General features: G+C 41.0%; 2 protein-coding genes across 4 annotated transcripts in view; one reads left to right on the top strand and one right to left on the bottom strand.

Moving 5' to 3' along the window:
* TPX2 (TPX2 microtubule nucleation factor) overlaps positions 1-18,934 on the bottom strand; it is a gene marked incomplete in the record, with an annotated part of 1,896,622 nt that overhangs the window by 943,890 nt on the left and 933,798 nt on the right.
* BCL2L1 (BCL2 like 1) overlaps positions 1-18,934 on the top strand; it is a 386,017-nt gene that overhangs the window by 12,548 nt on the left and 354,535 nt on the right. For all 3 annotated transcript variants that reach the window (XM_044090330.1, XM_044090329.1, XM_044090328.1), the window contains exon 2: positions 9,557-10,151. In XM_044090330.1, coding sequence (XP_043946265.1) covers positions 9,639-10,151 — 513 coding nt within the window. In that variant the 5' untranslated portion in view covers positions 9,557-9,638. The remainder of the gene's footprint in view (positions 1-9,556; positions 10,152-18,934) is intronic.

Here is an 18,934-nt window from a genome sequence, read left to right as displayed (position 1 = left end):
TGTACTTGTGATGTTTCATTGAGAAGAAAATGTAATGACAACAGTAAAATATTTCAGTTTTTGCTGTCAAATACATTGGGCCTATGACAAGCTATTTCATTTTTTGTTTACAGTGGTCATATTACTGCATTGTGTTTTCACATATGTGATGCCCCCTCAACCCTACCCTGAAAAGAGCCACTTTATGTGACTGTTGTTTGATTGTGAGGAAGCTGAACTACGGTTATAGTAAGGCATTACAGCAGGAGGCTCTCCGACGTGATCCTCGTCTGGGATGCCTTCTGTGCGGAGTCTGCACGTCCTCCCTGTGGTCGCGTGGGTTTCCTGTGTGTGCTCTGGTTTCCTCCCACATCCCAAAGACATGCTGTAGGTGGCTTGGACACTCTAAATTGGTCCTAGGCGTGAGTGCGTGTGCCTTCTGTGGAAGATTTGGCGCCGGGCTGGTAAACTCGACACCATACAAACTCCACTGCCAATCATGAGTGGACAGGTGATCTGCTGTGGTGACCCCTAACCGGGGAAAAAGCCGAAAGAAGAAGAAGCTGTCTGACACCTGTACACTGCCCTCTCCCAAAAACAGGTTATATCATAGTACTGCCCCTGATTTCACTCATAGCCTGCTCCCCAAAAAGACAGACACTTTTTGTGCACTTTTCTGAAATGTGATTGTGAATAAAGTGAAAGACGTGGTGGTCTCAGTAATGAATTTCATCTCACACACAGGCACATACACCCTTGGCAAGCCATATTATGAGACAGCATTTTGCTTTCACACAGTCTGCCCTCTACCATTTTAAAAAGACTGCTACCTTCGGAGTACCAGTCCAATGTTGGGCTCTGAAGTGGAACAACTGATTTGTCATGGTGATGTATTTCAGCTTGTTGCAGTCTACACTGCCCCACCAAGCCATGACAGTCATCACTTCACTGTGATCTTGAAACTTTCCTCTCCTTTCCACCACAGAATGCTCCTCCAAATAGAAATTTCTGTAATAATGTGTCATCATTCCCTTTGGGAAAAACTCCATTCCCATGAAGTACCACATCAATGGTAGTCCATTGAGCACAGAAGGCGTTATAAGAGATCTGGGAACACAGGTTGATAGTAACCTCTCTTCTGACCACCACATTGCCACTGTGGAAAGTCCTTCTATGTGGTACATGTCATTACTAAGGGTTTTGCATCCAGGAAGAAAGAGGTCATTGTCTCCCTCTACTCTTCCCTCATTAGGCCAATCATCGAGTACAATGCCCCATTTGGCATGTACCTCACTAGACACCTGCAACAGCTGGAAAGGCCGCAGAAGTACCGCACAAAGAGGATTCTAGGCCATAAACATTTGTCCTATATGGACAGACTCAAAAAACTCCAACTATTCTCTGTCTCGTATCACCTACTTAGAGGCGATCTCTGCTTGACTTACAAAGCCATGTCTGACCCAGCTCTGTTAGAAATGCTACATCTAAAGAAATCCCAATCCCTCCGCACCACACGCTCCATAGACCTCAATCTCATTACCACAATCAACAGAACGTGCTGGAGGGACAGGTTCATAACCCAGAGACTGCCCATGCTATGGAGTAGACTTCCCATACATGTCAAGCAGAGCACCTCACTGGCCCTCTTCAAGAGAAATTTTGAGAAAATTCACCGCAAGGATCACTCCAGTGGCTCTACTTGACAGAGGCACTGGGAACTATGGTTGGGTGGCACAATGCCAGGGTAGTCCTATGGGCTAGGTTTGTAAAGACTCCAGGGCCATTAGCCTAGTACACACCTATGAACTTATAATTTGCATTGTGTGATTGCCAAAAGTGGTACAGTTGACAACATTATTATATGTCATTTTTTTTTTTTTTTTGCTAGTGTAGCCATTCCATCCCCACTCTGATCTGTCTAAAACAAATAAAGCAAATGGGATGGAATTGTTCCGTGGGCTGCATGTACTAGTACCCCAGCACCCAGATGTATATCTGGCTTTCTGACAGTAATTAAGTAAGTAAAAATACATGTTCAGGGATGATTTTCTCTTGCATGTACACCAATGTTTTAGTTATTCTCTGCGGTCAAGTGACTAGGAGATTGCAAGGAAAGCAGTGATGCTAGTTGCTAAGAGCAACCAATCTCAGGTGCTAAGTGTGTATAGCTGCCCATGTCCTGTTACTGTCTTAGCTGGGTACAGGTGAGAAGTTATGCTGATAATAAATCTTATCCTTTCACTTCAGGGTTACATTTCCCATTATTTTTAATGGGAAGCTTTGTAGTAGGTTAAGTCTAAGTGGCCCACAAGGGCTGCTAGCCTAAAATTTACCTACCAACCTATTTATTTGGCAAGCATGGTTGCTGTCCTTGTCAAGTAATTATCCTGCTAGTGTCTGAACAAAAGGAAAATTTATAACTTGGACCTTGTCCATTTTTTTGTCATACCTTTCAAGTTGTGAAATAGACTTCAACAGTGACACGAAATTATTTTTGTGTGAGACTGTTGGACACTCATAGAGAGGTCATTTAGTGAGAGTAAGACCTTGTGTTGGGGTTTGTGGCTTCTTTTTTGTAAACTTGGGTTTATACCAAAATGTATTTTCTGTATGCTTGTTTTCCTGTGTGTGCCTGCTGACAATTCCATTAGTAATGCCTGTTTGTTCCTCCATCCTGGGTATTTCTCAGTGAATTCAAGAGCTGCCCAGAGGAGGCCTTCATATAGGCAGCCTTGATTTGTGCCCTTGCTGGCACTCCCAACAATGAGGGCATATTTATTTTAGACCTAACCCTTCCATTGGCTGTGGACAGACCTCTGATGTAGGTATTCATAGCAAGAGTTACTGCCAGTCTCTCACTTGGGCACCTCTTGCAGCACTGTCCCTCCTTCAGCGGATTGCACACTGGATAGCCCCAACCCACTTAGCCTTCCTCCATGATGGCCAGACTCATTATGTCCTGCCAGCTTCATCAGGTCAGTAATTGATTCCAGGTCACCTGGGCTATAGTCAGGACTTTATCTGACACCTGAGTTTTTTGGGGGGGAATTCCCACTAATTCAGACATACTTCTTCTAAATGTCATTTTCTTTTCTTCTGTGCTTTTGCAGTAGGGAATTCCAGCTGCTGTTCCATTGTTTTTCTGCACCTCTAGTACCCAAGTTTTTTTCTTGTAGAAAACCATTCGTGTATTTTGCAAATTAAAGACTATTTCAACAGATTTCTGACTAAGAGGAACTTGACTGTTTCATCATGAAGTTAATTTAAAAACACATTCACCAGTCCTTTCTAAAGGTGTTCTCTTTCTTGGCCAGGATTGTCTTTCTTTGTGAAAGATTCTAAAGAAGAGGCTCATAAAATACTTTCTGTTTACTAAATACAGATGCATTTCCATTTTCAGCTTATCACAAGAAGAAATATTTTATTTTATTTTAGTTTTTTCACTGGCCATGACAGTCATCACTTCACTGTGATCTTGAAACTTTCCTCTCCTTTCCACCACAGAATGCTCCTCCAAATAGAAATTTCTGTAATAATGTGTCATCATTCCCTTTGGGAAAAACTCAGTTCTCATGAATTACCACATCGATGGTAGTCCATTGAACACAGAAGGCGTTATAAGAGATCTGGGAACACAGGTTGACAGTAACCTCTCTTCTGACCACCACATTGCCACTGTGGAAAGTCCTTCTATGTGGTACATCTCATTACTAAGGGTTTTGCATCCAGGAAGAAAAAGGTCATTGTCTCCCTCTACTCTTCCCTCATTAGGCCAGTCATCGAGTACAATGCCCCATTTGGCATGTACCTCACTAGACACCTGCAACAACTGGAAAGGCCGCAGAAGTACCGCACAAAGAGGATTCTAGGCCTTAAACATTTGTCCTATATGGACATACTCAAAAAAACTCCAACTATTCTCTGTCTCGTATCACCTACTTAGAGGCGATCTCTGCTTGACTTACAAAGCCATGTCTGACCCAGCTCTGTTAGAAATGCTACATCTAAAGAAATCCCAATCCCTCCGCACCACACGCTCCATAGACCTCAATCTCATTACCACAATCAACAGAACGTGCTGGAGGGACAGGTTCATAACCCAGAGACTGCCCTTGCTATGGAATAGACTTCCCATACATGTCAAACAGAGCACCCCACTGGCCCTCTTCAAGAGAAATCCTGATGAGTGGATGGGAAATAGAAAATTCACCGCAAGGATCAGTCCAGTGGCTCTACTTGACAGAGGCACTGGGAACTAAGGTCAGGTGGCACAATGCCAGGGTAGTCCTATGGGCTAGGCTTGTGAAGACTCCAAGGCCATTGGCCTAGTACTTCCCTATGAACTTATAGTTTGCATTGTGTAATTGCCAAAAGTGGTACAGTTAACATTATTATATGTAATTTTTTTTTTTGCTAGTGTAGCCATTCCATCCCCACTCTGATCTGTCTAAAACAAATAAAGCAAATGGGATGGAATTGTTCCGTGGGCTGCATGTACTAGTACCCCAGCACCCAGATGTATATCTGGCTTTCCGACAGTAATTAAGTAAGTAAAAATACATGTTCAGGGATGATTTTCTCTTGCAAGTACACCAATGTTTTAGTTATTCTCTGCGGTCAAGTGACTAGGAGATTGCAAGGAAAGCAGTGATGCTAGTTGCTAAGAGCAACCAATCTCAGGTGCTTAGTGTGTATAGCTGCCCATGTCCTGTTACTGTCTTAGCTGGGTACAGGTGAGAAGTTATGCTGATAATAAATCTTATCCTTTCACTTCAGGGTTACATTTCCCATTATTTTTAATGGGAAGCTTTGTAGTAGGTTAAGTCTAAGTGGCCCACAAGGGCTGCTAGCCTAAAATTTACCTACCAACCTATTTATTTGGCAAGCATGGTTGCTGTCCTTGTCAAGTAATTATCCTGCTAGTGTCTGAACAAGAGGAAAATTTATAACTTGGACCTTGTCTATTTTTTTGTCATACCTTTCAAGTTCTGAAATAGACTTCAACAGTGACAAGAAATTATTTTTGTGTGAGACTGTTGGACACTCATAGAGAGATCATTTAGTGAGAGTAAGACCTTGTGTTGGGGTTTGTGGCTTCTTTTTTGTAAACTTGGGTTTATACCAAAATGTATTTTCTGTATGCTTGTTTTACTGTGTGTGCCTGCTGACAATTCCATTAGTAATGCCTGTTTGTTCCTCCATCCTGGGTATTCCTCAGTGAGTTCAAGAGCTGCCCAGAGGAGGCCTTCATATAGGCAGCCTTGATTTGTGCCCTTGCTGGCACTCCCAACAATGAGGGCATATTTATTTTAGACCTAACCCTTCCATTGGCTGTGGACAGACCTCTGATGTAGGTATTCATAGCAAGAGTTACTGCCAGTCTCTCACTTGGGCACCTCTTGCAGCACTGTCCCTCCTTCAGCGGATTGCACACTGGATAGCCCCAACCCAGTTAGCCTTCCTCCATGATGGCCAGACTCATTATGTCCTGCCAGCTTCATCAGGTCAGTAATTGATTCCAGGTCACCTAGGCTATAGTCAGGACTTTATCTGACACCTGAGTTTTTTTGGGGGGGGATTCCCACTAATTCAGACATACTTCTTCTAAATGTCATTTTCTTTTCTTCTGTGCTTTTGCAGTAGGGAATTCCAGCTGCTGTTCCATTGTTTTTCTGCACCTCTAGTACCCAAGTTTTTTTTCTTGTGGAAAACCATTCATGTATTTTGCAAATTAAAGACTATTTCAACAGATTTCTGACTAAGAGAAACTTGAAGACGGTTTCATCATGAAGTTAATTTAAAAACACATTCACCAGTCCTTTCTAAAGGTGTTCTCTTTCTTGGCCAGGATTGTCTTTCTTTGTGAAAGATTCTAAAGAAGAGGCTCTTCTGTTTACTAAATACAGATGCATTTCCATTTTCAGCTCATCACAAGAAGAAATAGTGGAGACCTATCGTGGATCTGTCTAGTTTCAAACTCAAAGTTCAAAAATAACTCTTCTAAACCATTTTTTCTATCTTACCCTCAAAGGCATAGATGATCACTCGAGTTTTGAAGGGTGCATACTGATGTATCCTTGATTTTTGTCCTTGCATGTGGTTTGTCCGTCATTCCTTCAGTTGATCTGACTGAAGCCCCAGTCGTCTTCTCCAGATACCAGGCCCCAGCCATAGCAGCCCTCTAGTTGAGAGGAACTCATTCATTTTTGTATGTAGATGATGTGTAATACAAGCACAATCAAGGAAATTACATTTTTTCCTGGTCTTCCTTGGTTTCACATTAATTAAGAAAAATGTAAGAGAGAGGTTTTCTTTTCAGATGAATGTCTTTCTGGGATATTGCAGGACATTGCTTAAGAAAAATTGTCGTAAATTTGTGATGCAGACCTTCTATTAGCCAGCATAGTGATGATTTCAAAACGCCAGGCTATATGTGATAAAGTTTCAAAGTTATTTGAAACGTCGTAGAGAAAAGGCAGAAGGCAGTGTAGGCCAAGAAGTTCCCCTGGCACCATCCATGTCCAGTGAACTCCATTGATGCATCCTTTTTTAGCTCAGAGGAGTATAGACTGACCATTCAATCCTCTCGACCAATTCCAGATTCTGATAACGATGTCTGGTCTTCATGTTGAGAAGTGTTATTGTTGTGGACAGTTGAAAGCATATTGTAAAGGGGTGTACAAGCGGTTTTCACCCTGGAATTTCTGAAGTGGTTACTAGCAGTGCTTTGGTCATGTGCTTCATAAACAGGGAGAACAATATTTCACCAGCTTTGCAAATTAGCCATGTAGCTGCTGGCTTTGGAGCTTTCCTGAGTTATGTTAGTGACCATTTATCTTGTGAGAAATCACTAAATTCTGCCAGACTGTTTTGGTCAGATACTTTAAAACCATCAGTGACAGCTTTGTGTTGTCTTTCAGTAAGTACAAAGTATTTGTGTCTGCTGGAGAGAAATGTCTTTGTGACACATCTCAGTAACTCAACTTCCAAGGATCAGAGTTGAGACTGTCCTACAAAAGCACTGAATGGAGTGGCTTTGTCTTCCATCCTGTTTCTTAGTTCTTATTTCATCTGAAGGGAGAAAAGTCTCTGGAGCTTTCCTCTCTTTCACTGGTCAGTACAACCATAGTCCTTTATATTGCAGGAATGATGGACCAGCAAGAGTTTTCATCTTTTTCTTGTGAGCAGAGCTTCCTTATTCAGCAGTAAGGCAGGAGGTGTAGCCATACTTACCTTTGCTCTAAATAACACTGCAGGGTCTGGGGTTTCATCCTAACAGAAATTTGTTTTCCCCACAGATATTAAAAACTCTTCATACTAGCAAGAGTTTATATTTCACAGGTAATTTTCTCACTGATATGTGGATAAGGATTTACTGATTGATGTACATTTCTGTGTGCGTTATACTACAGTATTACCTTCACTTTGGCGTGTCTTATACGTCCACTAAAAGTGTCCCATCCTGCTTCATCAGTTTGCCTTTGTGAACCTTATGTAACATCTGTTCAAATGCTCAAGATGCTCTTAAAATGGGTTCATCACTGTATATGGGATTTGAATTTTGCTATATCAGTTTTTTTTACCTGTCTATTCAGTTCTTTTAAGGGTCTTGGGTAATATGTGGTAAATTCAGTTGGACGTGTTTGTTAGGTTTTTTTTTATTTATTTATTTATTTATTTTTTTCGTGGAATTGTTCTGGAGTGGTATACCTATCATAGGATTGCCTCTTAGCAGGAGGCTGTAACCCATTCCCAGCTAAAGTTCTGTTTGATTAAAACTGTGAATCTGCGGATATGTTGTGCTTTTACATTTTCTCCATTTACTTAAATTATTTTATAATTAATACCCATTTCGTGATTTTTAATCCTTCTGTTATGCCCAATATATTGCTAGATATTCCATCGAACCAGCAAATTAAGTTTTCTTCCCTCTGTCCTCATTTCAAGAATCCAGGTGAAATACCTCCAAGACTTTGTGAGGCCACTATTCATCTTCATCTCTAGAACTTAGAACATTTATCCAGCTGTAAAACCCTACCCCATCTAAAAGTTAGGAATTCATTTGTGTAAGACAGGACCAGTGTTTTTTATCAACTTTTGTTATAACTCGGCATGTAAGCCCATTCATGCAGCTGTCAGAGCTCAAAGCCGTTGTGGTCTCCTTTTGGGGATGGGTCTTGAAAGTGGTCATTGTGAAGCTGTGGCTTGGTCTTTGTTCCTTACTTTCCCTAGACTTTGCATACTGAACCTTGCCTTCCAGGGCCAAAGATGCTTTGCTAGTTGGGTCCTTAATCCTTCTTTTGGATTCACAGCTTGGTATTCTTACCCATTTTAAAGATAAGAACAGTAAAACAAGTTAGTATAGTTATGTGAAATGACTGAATCATTTTGTCTTCACAGTTCTGGCAACCTCCTGCTGTCCAAAACCTCCTGTGTTTAAATTCCTAAGTGTTATGCACAGTCCTTTTGCATTGCTGAGAAACATGGTTCAGTTAGTATCTCTGTCTAGACAGGCTGTGAGGTCTTGCTTGACAAAAGAGTAGTTCATTTTGTCACTTATGGAGGGCATCTACTTAGAAAAAATGTAAGCCAGAGGATTGCCTCATAGGGGGCTGTAGCCCATTCTCAGCCAGTTGACAAAACTGGGAAGGCACGGATGGTTCAGTCGCCTACTTGAGGGGAGTTCCTCTCTCGGCTGCCAGCGTACTGCCCTCTAACCTATCTGCATGGATGGATGTGTGTGTGTGTGTGTGTGTGTGTGTGTGTGTGTGTGTGTGTGTGTGTTCGCATCCACGCGCATGCATGTCAGTGTCTAGGTTGAATAACTATGTATGTTTGAATGTGCATCTCTGTGTGGATGTGTTTCTTCGCATGGATTTAAACATGTCTCTGAATGTGGTTGTGTAGGTGTTTGTGCGTGTGCTTGAGTGGGATTCTACGCAGGTGTGTGAGGGGTGTATGTGCAGGCATGTAACTGTGTGTGAGTCTGTATCCCTTTTGTAAATGTGGGTGGCAGAGTAATGGCTGCGGATGGTTGAGAGTGAGTGGTCCTCTATGGGACTGGCTACCTTGATGTTGGAATTCTGGCTGGCATGAATAAATAAAGTGCATTACATTGTCTTTAAGACTATCATTATCGTTGAGAGTTACAATATTTAATTTTAAAATACTGTTTGAGTGAATCTGTTTTACTCTGGATGTCATCCCTCTCAGCTGTATTTTCTCATATTTAGATGTTTGTCTCATGTTTTTGGTCTGTCTCTCATAAAAGTTTTGGTTTTCTGGCAAATCATTGAGGACTGTAGTCAGTAAATGACATGCATTTTTAGTTTCAGACTTCATATCCTTTATAAAATGCATGCTAATGCAAAACTTGTTCTAGCAACTTTCCAAATTCATTAGAGCAATATTTAAAATCTGTCTCTAATTTTGAGTCTTTGCCCACTAGTTTTCCTTTGTCCAGATTTTTTATGGTTAGAGGTTGAGAGGTATGGTGCACGTGTTTTGCTTTTATATTGTTTCCAGTCACTTAGAGGTCATTTTTTTACCTAATAATTAATACTAGTCTCATTTCCAGAGGTCTTCAGTGCCCAGATAACCAGAAGACACACGAATGCTAATTTAATGATGGACTTTATGACGTAAATCCCTCTACAAAAATGTCACACACAAACAGAGAGCTGGTGAAATACTTCATATCTGTCAAACTGGCTAGTAAAGGTTACAGCTGGAATCAGTTGGCTTCACTTGATGGATCACCTACTGAAGTTAACCACATCCACAGTGGAATAAATGGAGAGGCTAATGGTGCTGCTAGTGGGAACAGTCTTCCTGGCATACAGGATGTTATAGAAATTGATGCTGTTAAGCAGGCCATGCAAGAAGCGGGTAATGAATTTGAATTGCGGTATCGCATGGCCTTTAATGATCTGACTTCTCAACTCCATATCACTCCAAGTACAGCATACCAGAGCTTTGAGCAAGTTGTAAATGAACTCTTCCGGGATGGTGTGAACTGGGGCCGTATTGTAGCTTTCTTTTCCTTTGGAGGTGCACTGTGTGTCGAATGTGTAGAAAAAGAGATGGGGTTATTAGTTGTGCGCATCGCAGAATGGATGACAACGTACCTGAACAATAACTTAGATCCCTGGATCCGAGACCATGGTGGATGGGTAAGATTTATCTTTCAAAGGTCCTAGTTTTCCAGAAGTGAAAAATTACTCAATTTTGAAAAAAGTTAATTAGCTCAAGATGTTCTTTTGAGTTTCTAAATTTAATAAACAGGAAAAAAAAAGTTCCAAGTTGATTGCAGTGTGTGAATGGTTTGGCAATGATGTGAAAAACAAATACTTGAAAAGTGGGGCTGTAGCTCAAAAATAGCCATCTGAGATAGCTTTTATTTGTTTTAAAAGAGATTGAAAGGCATGGAGTAGGTGTTGTAATGTAAGCTGGGGAGGCCTTGTATTGCTGGTTGCAGAGCCATGACATAGTTTTAAAGTTTTTTTCTTTAAGGATTCCTGCATCATTTGTGCCAAAACACTGTAGACCAATTGGAGTTGAAAATCATCCAAGCGCATATATATATATATATATATATATATATATATATATATATATATATATACATATATATATATATATATATATACTGTTTGATAGGATAATTTCCCCAGGGGTATTCCAAAAGATTGTTTATGAATGTGTTTCCGAGTTCTACTTGGGCATTTTTTTTTGTAAAGGAAGTTTTTCACTGGTTTGTCATTCCAAATGAATTTCACTTCAGCAACTGCTTTCTATTCATTTAAATGGTTGTTTGGCATTTCCAAATGTAACCTTACTCATTTGTTGAAATATTTAACTTACAGCAGCTTGTGTAATCAGCATGGAAGTCAACATTTTTCTGCTGTGATTCATAGTTTTCCGTTTCAGTTTTTTTTTACTGAGTACATTACTTAGAAGTCCAAATGGCCAGGTCACCCATGAAAATGTATACCTGTGCTGTGTAAACCTTTACTAGTTAGCCAGGTGGGGAGTGAACATCAGAAGAAAACTGTAAATGTGTATAAATGGCGCTTTGTTTATTTTAGGCATATTCGGTAGTTTGTTGTTTCTACAAAAAGGTAGATGCGTATGTACAGCCTATGTTAAGTGAAATAATCTAGTAGCAAAAACTACAACACCCAACAAAGCTATAATCTTTACTATGTAGTACCTTAAATCTCCTGTAGTGGAGGCCCATGGGATATATGCAGATGCCCTTTAAGGATATACCAGTGTTTCACCTACATTACTTCCGAATGCCCGTGACTTTTTTCTTTCACTTTTAAGTCTTCTTTTAGTTTTGCATTCAGTGTTGGCCTGAACTGGGAGAATAAATTTTGGATATATGCAGCAGTATTTGTTCAGAGCCATAAAGTGGGTGGCAAACAAAGGTATCCAGAGGGCCCGAGTGAAGTCTGGTATCCCACCCGTGACCAAGCAGGTGACCGGTCTAACAAGAAACAAACTCTAAAGGATTAGACCAGATAAAATCACTTTAGCTAGCAGGTCTAGGAGACTTTCAGACTCTGTGTGTCTCTCTCTCTCTCTCGCTGATATACCCCGTGTGGGAGGAGTAAAGACACCATGTTGAAGTTTCCAGTAGTTTGGAGTGTTCACAACACTAATGAAGAGGGTAGGACAGTGGTTCTGAAATGGGAGGAGTGGAGGCAATTGAAGCAACACCCCGACCCTGTGTAAAATTTGGAAAAGCAGGGTTGATTGACTTGAAAGTTGGGGCTGTGTTTTATTAAGTAAAGTGTTTGATTATTGGGTATCATGTATGGAGTTCTGTAGTTGGCCAAGAAGTGGTATGAGGTCTTGTTTACCAACAATAAGAAATTAAGGAGTTTGAGGTCATTATCCTGAACAATTATTCTAGAAGTGATGGTGTTTAGGATGAAGGCAGACACACCACCAACAGCAATTCTGACATTTACATTTATGGGAATAAATGAGTGATAGGCAAAGAAACAAACCAGGGGAGAGCAGAGTGCTGTCACTGTTTTGGAACAAGGTTTCAGTAATAACAAAAATAAAGATCTTTTGGGAGAGGTCACTTTATTATTTAGGCTACTAGCGTTGACCAGCTCTACAGTGATATTTCCCAGACTAGACTTTGATTTCCATTTCTAGTATTTCCCTTTCTGGCCGCCACCAGAATTAAGCTCAGCAAGGCCTTACTATGTCTAGGCAATTCAGATCCTGTATCACAGCTCAAAAAATCATTTTCTTAGTCACACCAATTTGCTCACCCAGTATTTCTGACAGAGTAGTCTGCAGGGAATTTTTAAAGTCTGCAAACTCATTACTCTCCCAAAAATATGTTTTCAACTAATTCTTTCTTACCCATCATTTAATCTACCCAAGAAAAAATTATTTGGAGTCTGTTTGAGGTATAAATTACTTACATAAACACTTCAAGAAAAAATCCTAAATCTTCCCGACTGTTGCATGTTTGAGAGCCATAGATATATCGTCCCGTTTTTTTTTATTTTTATTTTTGTCAATTGCTTATCCATTTTCTCTTCCCAATCCTTTCTGTCGTATGATTCCTATACTTGTAGCACAGTATTTTATATGCCTTACTAATTATCCCTTTTTAAACATCAGTTTCTGTTCTAGATTTAACTAAAAACTCTGCCAGTGCCGGTCTTTCAGTTAGGATCCACCTATTCCTTTCTTTTCCCTTGTAGTCTGATATCAGCCCTTGATAGGGAAGGCAGTCTCTAGCCTGCAGTCCAGATGTATTCTTGGCCTCTTCTCATGCTGTTACCTTTGCCTCTCTGATTAGTTGCTCCCAATACCTTGGTTCCTTTGCCAGTTTCTCCAGTAAATTCCAGCCCCCCTCTTGCCTTTTCCTCTGTTCCCATAATTGCAGTCATCCCTATAGGAGGAATCTCCTTTCTCCATTCCTGTGTTGGCTTAGTTTTTGAAGTAGCAGAAAGTAAAGTGTAATATAATATTCTGTACGGTAAAATTCATCATTATTGTCTGAAACTTATTGAAACAAATTGTAAATTACCAACTGTGGAATGTCTCATTAAAAACAAATTATTTTAGGTAGAAAGAAGAATCCAACTATGTTAATTCTTCTTAGAAATGTTAGCTTTGAGATCTTTACACCTTCTTTCATCTTCTGAAGGAGCAGCCTCCTCAAGTCATAATGATGCCCATGTACTTAAATGTGTGCACTACCCTGAAGGGGCAGTATTTTGCAAAGTCAAAACATGGATGGAAAACTGGAATTAAGCTTAGTAGAACTTTTTGGATAAGATGTAGCCATAATGACTGAGATGGCTTATGCTACAGGGATAGCACCATATTGTCATATAGGGAGGTATGGAGACATTAGAAGGGGCAAGTCAGAATAGTTACTGGAAAGGATACTATGGGGAGAAGAGACAAATGGAGAGCGAGGCATGCAGAGAGAAGGGGAGTAGAAAGGAGGGAAGTGTGAGAGATGCAAAGAGAAAAGGGAAGTGTGATGGTGAGCTGCAGTAAGTGAGGGGGGTGACCGGATGAGATAAGGAAGGATGAAATGGGGATAGGGGGGGGGTGAGAGCTGCAGACTTCATGTAATTTGAACAATCACTTTACTCCCAGGGTGTTCTGCTGTTTCAATAGCTCTTGCTGCCTCCTCCTTCATGTCTGGTGGCATTCTATTCCCTTGGTTTCATTTTGGTAGTAGTCTGAATGCACGTCTGTGACAGTGCTACTTTCATCCCATACTTCCGCATCATTCTTAGTCCAGTACTCCAACTGCCTCAGCTTCTTGTCATCTTTCAGAATTGAGGTGTATATCCTTCATTCCTCACTTTCTCTAACTCCCCCACCCCTGCTTTGTCCAAGGTCAAAACTACCACGCTGAGATCCAACAAGGCTCCAGCTCTAAAATCCAGTGTGCCAACACTCCTTGTCATATTGGAGCGAAACATATGATCAAACTTGCCAGGGTGCAGAAGCCTCCAAATATCTATGATGTGTACCCCCTTCATACATTTGACCAGTTCCTTGCCATATTTAGGGAATCTGTTTCTACCTTTAGGTAGTCTAGCCTTATCTGGATGACACACTATATTAGAAGTCTCCTTCAATTACAATTCCAGTCTTCCTGCTTGCATTTCATTTAATGGTGCTCCAAAAGCTTGCTACATATACTGGGTTTCCTCGTTAGACCCATAAAAGTCCCCTATTTGAATGTCATGGTGCCCTATTAATACATTACATATTACCCATTTTTATCTTTCCAGGTGGCTTCACCCTAGTGTTTCATGAATTAAGGTTATTAACCCCCCCCCAAAAAACCTTTTTGCGGACTTCACACTACTGTATACTATCCAACCTTTCTACTTTCTCAGGATGCTGAGCGCTCTGTTCTTTTTAATGTCATTTCCTGAAGTAAAATAACTTTCCATTTATACTTGATAACTTCCCTCACAACTGTATACTTGTTGCCAACCTTTTAACATTTCAAGTAACAGGTTCTTTTAATTGCTTATTTGGATATATTATGTGCGCACTCAAACTGGAATTTTGTCTCATTCATTCATTCCTACCCACACTCAAGGAAACGTCTGCAAAGTTGAGCAAGGCAGGCAGTAACAAAATTGCTTCCCCAGTTAAACTAGCAACAGTGTTTCCCCACATCTGCCAAGCCTAAGTAAAGAATCATTGTAATAATGTATCACCGTAAACAGCGGGGTAACTTATTTATTTGCAAAACAATTATTAAATAACTTATTTTCCATTAGAACACTGGATGTCAGGAAAGAAACAAAATATAATTTGTTTTGTATATATCTTTACTGTGTACGTGACTTAAGTAGGCAAAAATGATGCAGTCACTTTAACACTGTAAAAGAAAAGAAAACATTTTGCGTTATTACAGCTGTTTTTAGTATTCACTGCTTTTAGTCTCTAGCCAGCCTTCTGCCTATCTATGTGTCCATGTAGCATGCTTAGATTTTCAAGGAACAAAAAGCAAAATCATGCAGTTCATCTGTTTTCCATCGTGCATATCCTTGTTCGTTTGTAGAAGCATGCATACTAGATCTAACTTCCCCAGTATGTCAGTCAAACCTTTTCTTCTTTTTCTACGAGTGTCCATTAAAAAAAACAGCTACTCCCTGTGTGGACACATGTTTACCTTTATGGCCATGTCCTTCTATACTGTGCAACTGCATTACTCAAAGAAAAGCTGACAAGCAGAACAAGCATCCTCAAAAATGTATGCAGTAGTAATCAAAGGTCTGTCCTGCCCCAACCTCACTTAGCAGATACAGAACACGCATCCTCAAAAATGTATGCAGTAGTAATCAAAGGTCTGTCCTGCCCCAACCTCACTTAGCAGATACAGAACACGCATCCTCAAAAATGTATGCAGTAGTAATCAAAGGTCTGTCCTGCCCTAACCTCACTTAGCAGATACAGAACACGCATCCTCCAAAATGTATGCAGTAGTAATCAAAGGTCTGTCCTGCCCCAACCTCACTTAGCAGATACAGAACACGCATCTTCAAAAATGTATGCAGTAGTAATCAAAGATCTGTCCTGCCCCAACCTCACTTAGCAGATACAAAACACGCATCTTCAAAAATGTATGCAGTAGTAATCAAAGGTCTGTCCTGCCCCAACATCACTTAGCAGATACAGAACACGCATCTTCAAAAATGTATGCAGTAGTAATCAAAGATCTGTCCTGCCCCAACCTCACTTAGCAGATACAGAACACGCATCTTCAAAAATGTATGCAGTAGTAATCAAAGGTCTGTCCTGCCCCAACCTCACTTAGCAGATACAGAACACGCATTCTCCAAAATGTATGCAGTAGTAATCAAAGGTCTGTCCTGCCCCAACCTCACTTAGCAGATACAGAACACGCATCTTCAAAAATGTATGCAGTAGTAATCAAAGGTCTGTCCTGCCCCAACCTCACTTAGCAGATAAAGTTAGTAGTGGTTTCTGTCCCTTCTCTGCTTCATGATCAGTTTTCATCTGGAAAACAGCCTGTACGGTAATGTCTAGGGTGGTAAAAGCAGACTCATTGTCACCACCTGAACTGTAAGCCAGGGTAGCAAACCAGTTCAGCAACTTATGATGGTGGTCTCCCATCAAGGGATTTCCTAGCTGTAGGCTGTGTACTGAGCACTTCCTGGTATCCCTTGCCCTCTTCAGATGTTATTGGAGATATCACAGCTGGCCTGTTCTTACTTTTTTGTGAGGTAGGCCTTTTTTGCTCACTGCTTATACACAGGTGGCTGGGTGAATGCCACATTTGTAGCGAGAAACTGCTCAGTCTGCCCCATTGTTTAAAAAATGTGGGCTGCACCCCCCTCTTTTGTTAGAGTAATAGTCTCTGAATATCTCAGCAGCACCATAGACCCCAGTTCCATGGGTTTTATAGTAAGAAAAGCAAAGGTTTTTCTTTTCTGAAAGAGAGCATTACTATAATCTGGAGCTATTCTGGTCTGACTGTCTTTAGATTTTGCACTGACTCAGTAGCCCTTCTTAGCGTGATGGCTGTATCACTGTAATCCAAAAATGTTATAATAGACTGTCTAGATATGTTGTTTTTACTGACTTTAGGTGCAGTTATGTGCCCTCTCTGACCGGCATGTCTCTTGACCCCCAAGAAAATCTGCACCTCTTTCATGATGATTAATACAGGCTTCAATTCTTCTGCTCTCTCAGGAAGACTGATCCGTAGACTGCTGCGCCATGCTTCGCTTTCTGTATCTTCAGTTCTGGACTCCACTGTTTATGACCAGATCTGAATCTCATGAAGGCCCTGCGAGTGTGCTGCTACAGTGTTCCATTGCTTACCTAGTTTTTGTCTTCGGATCTTGTAACACCTCCTGTACTTGTTTTAGTGTAGAAACAGGATGGTTAATGGTGATTTCAAATCGATAGAGGTCCCCAGTCGCTGTTTGCATTAATACTGATAAACACGTAACAGCCAGTGTGGTTGATGTAATGTCTTCCACCGCACTGCTTTCCCTGTCTCCGTGCTGTTAAGTTGGGCAGAGAGATACCACTAAAGTTGCTGTTCCCAGTATCTCTGCTGTCTAAGAAAGTCTTGCAGATGCATTCAGTGGGTGATCACACACTGGTCTACCAAAGGTGACCCCTTTTCTTAATTTTCAGTTAAAAGAAATGCCTCAAAGGAGCAGAGTAGATAACTAGGATGTATTTGTATTTGTGTGTCCATGCAAGCTGCACCACCATTTCTGTTTATGAGGAGAAGTTCGGCGAATGTTGGTTCAGTCATGGAAAATAAAGTCGAGTTCATCCCTCAGGAGTCTGTCTGACGCTGAGTAGAGGGACAAGGTTTTAGTCTGTCAGAGTAGCTGGGGGTACTGAGGCCATCCATCATTCTGATGAGGAAATGGTGAGGTCTGCCCATCTGGTTTAGGGGCTTAGCAAGGTATTTGCTGAAGAGTATATTATATTGAGTGATGGGCTCCGTAAGGGATGAGTAGATGGAACTACACCTTTTTTGAGCTAGGTGAACCATAGCAAAGTATGCTGCATTTCTTGATTGTTGAGGGTAAGTCCATGATTAATAGAACCAAACATTTGTGTAGTTCTGCTCTTGTTGAAGAATTTGAGTATCCATATTAGATATGACAGCCACCCTGTTTGGCTAACCAAATTTGTTGAGTACGTAGACCTTTGGTATCTGCTTTTATGCCTGAGTCATGCATGTCAAAGTGAAGGATGCCCAAGACAGAGTCCTGATGGACACCACTGGTGTTCTTTATCTGTCTAGAGCAAATGTCCCCAGTCTTGATAGTATGAGTTCTGTCGCTGCCAGTTATCTGTCCGACAAACTATGTATGAGTTAAAGCAGAGTTTGTCCATAGTTCCAGTACGGGGCATGGTGTTAAAGGCTTTGGCAAGGTCCATGTAACTTTTGTTGACTGTATGCCTCTACCCTTGAACTCAGTAACTCTCTCTTTTAAATAACTCAACCAGGCTGAGCAGGTATGATCTGCCATTTACAAAGCTGAAGTGGTATATATTTAGGGAGATGGTCACTTGTATCAGTGTTCAGCTGTAATGTGTTCCATGGTCTTGCAGGTAACACTAGTGAGACTTGTAGGACTGTAGTTCCCAGGGTCATTAGAGGGATCACCTTTATGCAAGGGCACCATAACTGCCATTATCCACAACTAGGGGACATGCACATTAGAGAGACTCTCAGATTGACAAGTTGACAGAGAGGTTTTGCTAGGTGGGACTTCAGTAGATGTCCATGTACATTGTTAGGACCCAGAAGGATTTGGTCCAAATTGGCTTATGTGGGAGGAGAAGGGGGAGTGGATGGAGGGGATGATGGGTAAATTGAAGGGGGAAGATAATTTCTCCCTAAGAATATTACCTACAGTATGTGGTTGAGAGAAGGAGGTACCATTGGAGATAAGTTCAGTACAGAATTATAGGTTAGTTCTAACCTCTGTAATATAGCTAAAGAAGGCCATATGGTTATATTTCGAATTCATTGGAACTCTTATGATAAGTTTGAGAGACTTGCTCACCCGTTTTGAATGCCTTTTATAATGTTGAAGTACACATCTTTTACTGTTGTCAGAAACTTTCTTTTTATTAGCATTTGTTGATGTGGTAGATATTCATAGTCTTTCATTGTTGCAGTAATAAACATCTGGGTATTCTTGTCTGTGGTAGCCCTTGGCTGGCCCAAGTACCACAGATTTAACTTCCTCCTCCTGGCCTGGTGGACACCCTGCACCTGACATCAGGATGTCTGAATATAAGAGTTGGCCAGCACCACCCTACAGCTCTTTTTTTGCCGATGGGGTTCAGAGCATCCTCATCCTTTGGACTAGGTTGGTCAGTCCAAAGACCAGAGTGCTTCTCAAAGCTAAGTGCACTGGGGAAAGCTTCTTTTTCTCTT

The sequence above is a fragment of the Protopterus annectens genome, chromosome 12.part0, assembly GCF_019279795.1.
Source record: "Protopterus annectens isolate FY-2018-M chromosome 12.part0, PAN1.0, whole genome shotgun sequence".
NCBI classification, from domain to species: domain Eukaryota; kingdom Metazoa; phylum Chordata; order Ceratodontiformes; family Protopteridae; genus Protopterus; species Protopterus annectens.
The sequence above is the reverse complement of the archived record's forward strand: the minus strand, read 5'-3'. Positions and strand labels throughout refer to the sequence as shown.